The 7,149-nt window shown below is 41.1% G+C and overlaps 1 protein-coding gene across 2 annotated transcripts in view; it reads left to right on the top strand.

Annotated features, from left to right (window-relative positions):
• The first annotated feature begins 1,531 nt into the window (after positions 1 to 1,531).
• The window catches only part of LOC311072004 (proton-coupled folate transporter), a 44,834-nt gene continuing 39,216 nt past the window's right edge, over positions 1,532 to 7,149 (top strand). For both annotated transcript variants that reach the window (XM_084096692.1, XM_084096691.1), the window contains exon 1: positions 1,532 to 1,782. In XM_084096692.1, coding sequence (XP_083952818.1) covers positions 1,666 to 1,782 — 117 coding nt within the window. In that variant the 5' untranslated portion in view covers positions 1,532 to 1,665. The remainder of the gene's footprint in view (positions 1,783 to 7,149) is intronic.

Consider the following 7,149-nt stretch of genomic DNA (forward strand, 5'->3'; position numbering starts at 1 on the left):
TCTCAAATAAATTGAAAGAGTTTTACATATTCCATCAAGACGTTAAAGATTGACCCGTTTTCAACGTTGAAAAGTCGCAATTAGACGTTGAAGATTTACGTCTATTCAACGTCTAATAGGCGACTTTTTGCTAGCAGGGTAGCATTTTATAGCTTACACGAACTTATCTTCAGAAGGCCTTCATTAACCTCCCAGAGCAGTGTGGAGCACTTTAATCATGGATGGATGCACTTTGATGGACTTCCAAAAAAATATACCCATTCACTCCCATTATAAAGCTTGGAGAGCAAGGATATTTTTTAATATAACTTCAATTGTATTCGTCTGAAAGAAGAATGTCATATACACATAGGATGGCTTCAGGGTGAGTAAATCATGGGCTAATTTTCATTTTTTGTGAACTATCCCTTTAAGGAGCACTGAAAGAGCGACTGAGTGAAGGAGGGATGGTATGGGGGGCACATTAGATGTCCCTTCACAAATAGAGATTACGTGAGTTTCACCCACAACAGAAATTTTTAAGTCAGGTTAATTGAGTCTGGCGATTAACTATTGATGCTTGTGTGTAGACAAAACAAGAGTGAATAAAGAGAAAAGAGTATGAAGGCTATTAATAATGGTCTTGACTGAGTTTAGAAAATGTCAGTTTTTCATTTATTGTCTGAAAATGTGTACAAACTAAAATGTGTAAAGGGCAATACATGTTTTAAGGCAAAAACTAGCATGGGTGTCAGCCTATTACATTGTGCAGGTTATTCATATTTATAGCTCACCTTTTAAACAATTTATCAGTAAAAGTCAAAGACAGAGTAAAAAAAGAATCATAGGCTATAAAATAAAAAATGTTTAAATGACTCAAGAGGAGTAAAATACAGATGAAAAACTTGAATATATTCAAACTACAGTACATATTAACAAGGAAATATACAATCATGCAAATACGATTTAAAACATAATAAATAAAATCAAAATGTTTATGTTAAGGCACTTTGTGGGAATCCCAAAGCTGTCAACTGTGATTGTCGAGGTGAAACATTTTAATTCTTTTTGGGCAGGTTTTGAGCCGGCTTTGGACCTGGCAACCCTGGCTTAGATAGGAAGGCTTTTGAATATGATCTTGGACAAAGGGAGACAAACCACTAGACTAAACTAATGTTTTAATGTTATTGGTCATACTACACTTTATACTGGAAAATTATGCAGAGAAACCGAAAATTGTCATTGTTCCACCTTAATATTTGCTGCTATAACAGGAAATGTTTGCACAATTCAAAGGAAATCTCACTTTGCAAGTTTAACATTCTGAAAACGCATACTGAAAGAAGAAGAGGATTCTCACCACTCTTTGTTTTTGCTGCAGGGGAAGTGTGAATCTGTGGGGGTTGTGTTCAAAGGGCAAATAAAGGCCGACCACTTTTACAACCACACTGTAGAACAATTCCTGATAAGAGAATGTCGAGAGAGACAATTTCTTCATGTTCCAGCTGACATGCATGTGACTAACCTAACAGTGTGTTTTAACTCGAAAACACTTCCCTTGTCCACTATTCCTTTAGTACAGTATGAACATTTACATGGGTTAGCTCTACCTAACACGGCTTTAATATTAAGAGACGGTTTCCTTCTTCCTTCCTCGTCTCTATATCTGTCACTGCAAAGCTGAATATGTCGGCATGGAAAGAGAAACTAAGGAGAGTTGTTACAGTGGAGCCGGTGATTTTCTTCTACATGACCAGCACTTTCATTGTAACACCTGCATATCAACAGATGATTATCACAAAGGTAAGAGAGCTGCTACTTTTTGTGATTTAAAGCAAGGGAGAGAGTGAAAAGGAGAGACATTAATCAAGTTGGTCCGGCGAGTCAGTGTTTTGTTCTTTGAACTGAAAAACAGGTCAGCAGGGTCCAGTACTAGTACACAAAACGGAAATGCCCGAAGCAGAACCACGGAGCGCTTGGAGAATAGCAGTGGAGCTCGAGATGTACTCAAAACCCAAAACTGCAGCAGGCATTAATCAAGCCGAACCAGCCATGACAGTCCCAGAGCAAAACAATCACTCATGGACCAGATTAAACAATCGCTGACAGTCATTAGTCTGTATTCTGTTGCTGAGCTTCAACATAGACTGTGCCTGAGAAACTTCAGGATCTTGATTTTAACTTTGTGGGCAGCTGACTTGAAATTTTACTTTTTGGTAAGTTGACATGTCCAGCGATGTGACATACAAACATCTTTTGCCATTTAAAATAAATAAATAAATAAATTAGAACTTAATATAATTAGGAGACTGTAATTAGGAAATGTATTTTCATAATACATTTTTCATGGATTAGAAATGAACAAGCACAGGCAAAAAGATTATTAAAACAAATCCAGCCAGGCTCATGTCCTAATCTTCATCATTTTGCATTTAATTTAAAAAATATATTTTACATATAATAAAATATTTATATTATATTTTACAGTAAAAAAGTGCATGTATTATCTGGTTAAAAATAGACTTTCATTGCACATTTTAAAATAATTTATACTTTTAGTAGTGCAAACTCGCACATACACAAACACACACACACAAACACAATTATAACATATATATTCAGTGTGTTACAGCAGTACGCAGGTTAATCTCAAGAAACCTGTCAAGATCACATTTAACCTCAAAATTAAAAATGATTTTTTTCGTGTCAGTTAACCACAATGTCCCCACTGTAAAAGTTCCTGTAGTTTATAATAATTAATAACAGTAATAATAACTATTATTATAATTAAATATTTCAATTAATTCTTGATTTATTTAATTAAATAATTTATTATTTATGATTTAATAATATATGTTTAATTTTAATCAGTATACATTATATTATAAGTCATATTAATTAATTAAATAATGAAATCAAATACAACAAATACTACCATAATCTATACTTTCCATATTTGTATTTCACGCAAGTAAGTAGATATTAATATAATACTACTAAAATATTGACCAACTCGAAAATGTGTTGGTAATGTCCATTAAAATAGATTTCTTTATTGTAATTTTTATTGTAGTTATACAATTACACACACACACGCAGGCACGCACGCACTTTTACATTCAGATTAAATTAATTATATTTTTTATAAGTTCAATACATTTACATCCTAATAAATAATAAAAAGAGATAACTTATGTCCAAAAATAACAATAATAAAAAAAAAAAAAAAAAAAAAAAAAAATATATATATTTTCTTTTAAAGTAAAGTATAATAGAGAGGGGAAAATGCAGGAAAAATAATATGTGAACTACAAAGACATTTCTATGAATATAAATAATGCAGTGAATATATGTATTTGCTTAAGGGAGACGCTCTCCAAAACATGCAGCTGTTTTTAGTTCCTGCTCCTGTCACTTTGCTTTTTTTTTCTGAGCGAGTGTCCTTCCTTTCCTCTCTCCTTTAAATTCTCTTACCCTTCCAATGAACTCTGAAGCTCCACACATAACAGCTCTCAGAAAAATGTGGATGAATATATCATATGAATGAGCACAACTCCACGCAGTGAAAACTGTGGAAAGATTAAAGAGGGTCCAATCATTTATTGCAAAGTGCTCATTTACGCCACTCTTAATGGCCTCGATTCTTGCCATTTGCTCCTTGATATCATCATATTTGTGAGGTTGCGGTTCGTGAGGTTCCCCGAGGCTTGTTCTTACAATAACTGAGGGCGTCCCCTGGTGCGATGAGTTACTGCCCGGGTTGTGCATCATTCCCATAATGCCTCAGAGCATCATTACTGACAATGAATAAAAACTTAGAAGTAGAAAATCCTCAAAGCTGACCTAAGAAGCAATACCCGGTTTTCAATTCTAAAACATTTGATCCAACAAAAAATAAAGACTGTTAAAGCTCTAGTCTTGTACAAAATGCTAACTTTAGCAACTGTTGTTCGCCTGTACTGTTATCACATCTAAACATGTTATGAACACTTTTGTTCACTTACACTATGTTATACACAATATAATACAAGCCAGAGTACTATTGAACATGGAGCCAAGGTTCACAGAAGCAGAAGTCATCATAGCTGGGTTAACTTCTATAGTGGAATCTACAACAAATATATTGTTGTATTCCTGTTTTCTTCAATAGCAAAATAAAAATCCATGTTCGTGATTCTATGATTTGATAGATTTGACAAATTATGTTGGACAGAAGAGAGAAAGATATATTTGTTTTCTGTAATTTAATGCCAAGGTAATATAACATAAACTATAATATAGTTTTTATAAGTAGTGTATACTGTATAACGTTGTAAATGTACATACTTTTTTATATTTAAAAAAAAAATGAAAATAATAATAATAAAAAAAACTACTAGATTAACAATGTTAATAACTCGTCATCACAGTCTGTTAAAAGGGTCCATTAGGATTAAGCTGATAATTGGAAAAAATAAGGGTTACGCTGCAGAAGCCCAGTCTCCAGAGGAAGGCCTGGAATACACATATGTACTAACACTTTTGGGTAGTGAAACATATGGCAGTCGGTGCCACTCCACTGTTCGGTGTCGCCCAGCCCGCAGCTCTACAGATGTCTGTCAGCGAGGCGCCTTGAGCCAAAGCCCAGGAAGCGGCAACACCTCTAAACATATGGCAGTCCCTGAGGTAGTCCCAATCCGAGGGAAGTGGGAGCGTACTCAACAGGGACGACAGAACGAGTTGGTTCGTGAGGTTCCCCGAGGCTTGTTCTTACAATAACTGAGGGCGTCCCCTGGTGCGATGAGTTACTGCCCCTGGTGCGATGAGTTACTGCCCGGCAAACACCCAGTCTACTAGCAACTCCTACTAGAGGTAGCAGACCTGGCGCCAGGCGGTCCGCCACGCCTGGCACCGGAGGGGTGATGGAGGAACTCATGAGGCTCACCGACGTAGGGCGCCAACAGAGCAAGGACGCACATATCCGGCCGAGGCACGGAGTGGCGTAGCAAGCCGACACAACCTATTCCCTCGCACCACTGGCCGTAGTGAGTACTCGGGAGGAAACAGGTTCCACACGTAGGCTATAGAATCTAGCGAACATGTTCGGTGTCGCCCAGCCCGCAGCTCTACAGATGTCTGTCAGCGAGGCGCCTTGAGCCAAAGCCCAGGAAGCGGCAACACCTCTAGTAGAGTGAGCACGCAACCTGGGAGGACAAGGCTCACCCAGAGACTCATACGCTCGGGTGATAGCATCCACAAACCAGTGAGCTAACCTCTGCTTGGAAACAGCCTTCCCCTTCTGCTGGCCTCCGTAACAGACAAAGAGCTGATCTGAGGTCCTGAAGCTTTGCGTTCTGTCAATATAAACCCGCAGGGCGCGGACGGGACAGAGAAAAGCTAGGGCTGGGTCTGCCTCCTCCTGGGGCAGCGCTTGCAGGTTCACTACCTGGTCCACGAAGGGAGTGGTAGGAACCTTGGGCACATATCCGAGCCGGGGTCTCAATACAACATGAGAAAGGCCCGGCCCGAACTCTAGGCACGATTCGTCGACCGAAAAAGCCTGCAGATCCCCGACCCTCTTGAAAGAAGCCAATGCCAACAGGAGCGCTGTCTTAATGGACAGGATATTCAACTCAGCTGTTGACAAGGGCTCAAAGAGAGGACTTTGAAGAGCTGTAAGAACCAGAGTTAGGTCCCAAGAGGGTACAGAGTGCAAAACACGAGATGGATTTAACCTCCTAGCACCCTTAAGGAATCTGATGATCAGGTCGTGCTTCCCCAAAGACTAACCTTCTACTGCATCGTGATGCGCTGCTATTGCAGCGACATACACTTTGAGGGTGGAGGGAGACAGCCTTCGCTCCAACCCATCTTGCAGGAAGGAAAGCACGACTCTGATCGGGCAAGTTCGGGGATCCTCCTGACGGGAGGAACACCATTCGATGAACAGGTTCCACTTCAATGCATAGAGGCGCCTCGTAGAGGGGGCTCTAGCGGAAGTGATGGTGTCTACCACTGCCTGTGGCAGGCCATCTAGAACCTCCACGTCCCGTCCAGGGACCAGACATGGAGTTTCCAGAGGTCTGGACGCGGGTGCCATAGAGTGCCCCGTCTCTGAGAAAGGAGGTCCTTCCTCAGAGGAATCGGCCAAGGAGGGGCTGTCGCGAGGAGCATGAGTTCCGTGAACCAAGTCCTGGTGGGCCAATACGGCGCCACTAACAGGACCTGCTCCCCGTCCTCCCTGACCTTGCACAGGGTCTGTGCGAGAAGGCTCACTGGGGGAAACGCATACTTGCGCAGGTCCCGGGGCCAGCTGTGAGCCAGGGTGTCCGTGCCGAGGGTCCCCTCGGTCAGGGAGTAAAACCACTGGCAATGGGTCGTGTCTGGAGAAGCAAACAGGTCTACCTGTGCGACTCCGAAGACACTCCAAATCAGCTGGACCGTCTGGGGATGGAGTAATCATTCTCCTGGCAGGGGAGGCAGCCGTGAGAGCTCGTCTGCCACACGGTTGAGCTCCCCTGGAACATGAACGGCACGAAGCGACCTCAGATGCTTCTGACTCCATAGGAGGAGGTGGGAGGCGAGTCGCGACATACGACGGGAGCGTAGACCACCTTAATGGTTGATGTACGCCATTCAAGGGCATATCAACCATAGATCTTCTTAGAGATCCTCTTCCAAAGATGCTCAATTAATAAACTCTCCGAAGAACAGCAGCTCAGAAAACACACTATATGGCTCCGAAGCGAAAGGCATTGCGCAATGTTTACTTCCGCCTTTTATACCCGCGCTGGTAGGCGGGTCGCGGAATGCAAATCTTGCATGCCAATCTCCATTGGCTCGTTTTTATTTCTCTCGAAGGCAATTGGATCCCTAGCGTGATCCCAATACGTCAGGGAACTCCCCCGACGACACGTTGGAGTTCCCAGGACGAAAGGGAACACAATGCATTGTGGTCCCCCAGCACGTGTTCTCCCAAAGTTTAAATGATAAGCATTAGCAGTGCTTTCCCTGTGTACAAACACTTTTAATGAATCTTTTCATGAATCGTTCAAAACAACTCTCAAGAGTGGGGTTTTACATATTACCTGCAGATCGAAATTAATTTTTCTGAAGATTCGTATCATTACTGACACATTTGCAACAGCTTTTTGTACTAATTCAATTAAATTCACATTTATTTGTATAGCG

This window comes from Abramis brama, assembly GCF_963993115.1.
Source record: "Abramis brama genome assembly, chromosome: 21".
In the NCBI taxonomy this organism is placed as follows: Eukaryota; Metazoa; Chordata; class Actinopteri; order Cypriniformes; family Leuciscidae; genus Abramis; species Abramis brama.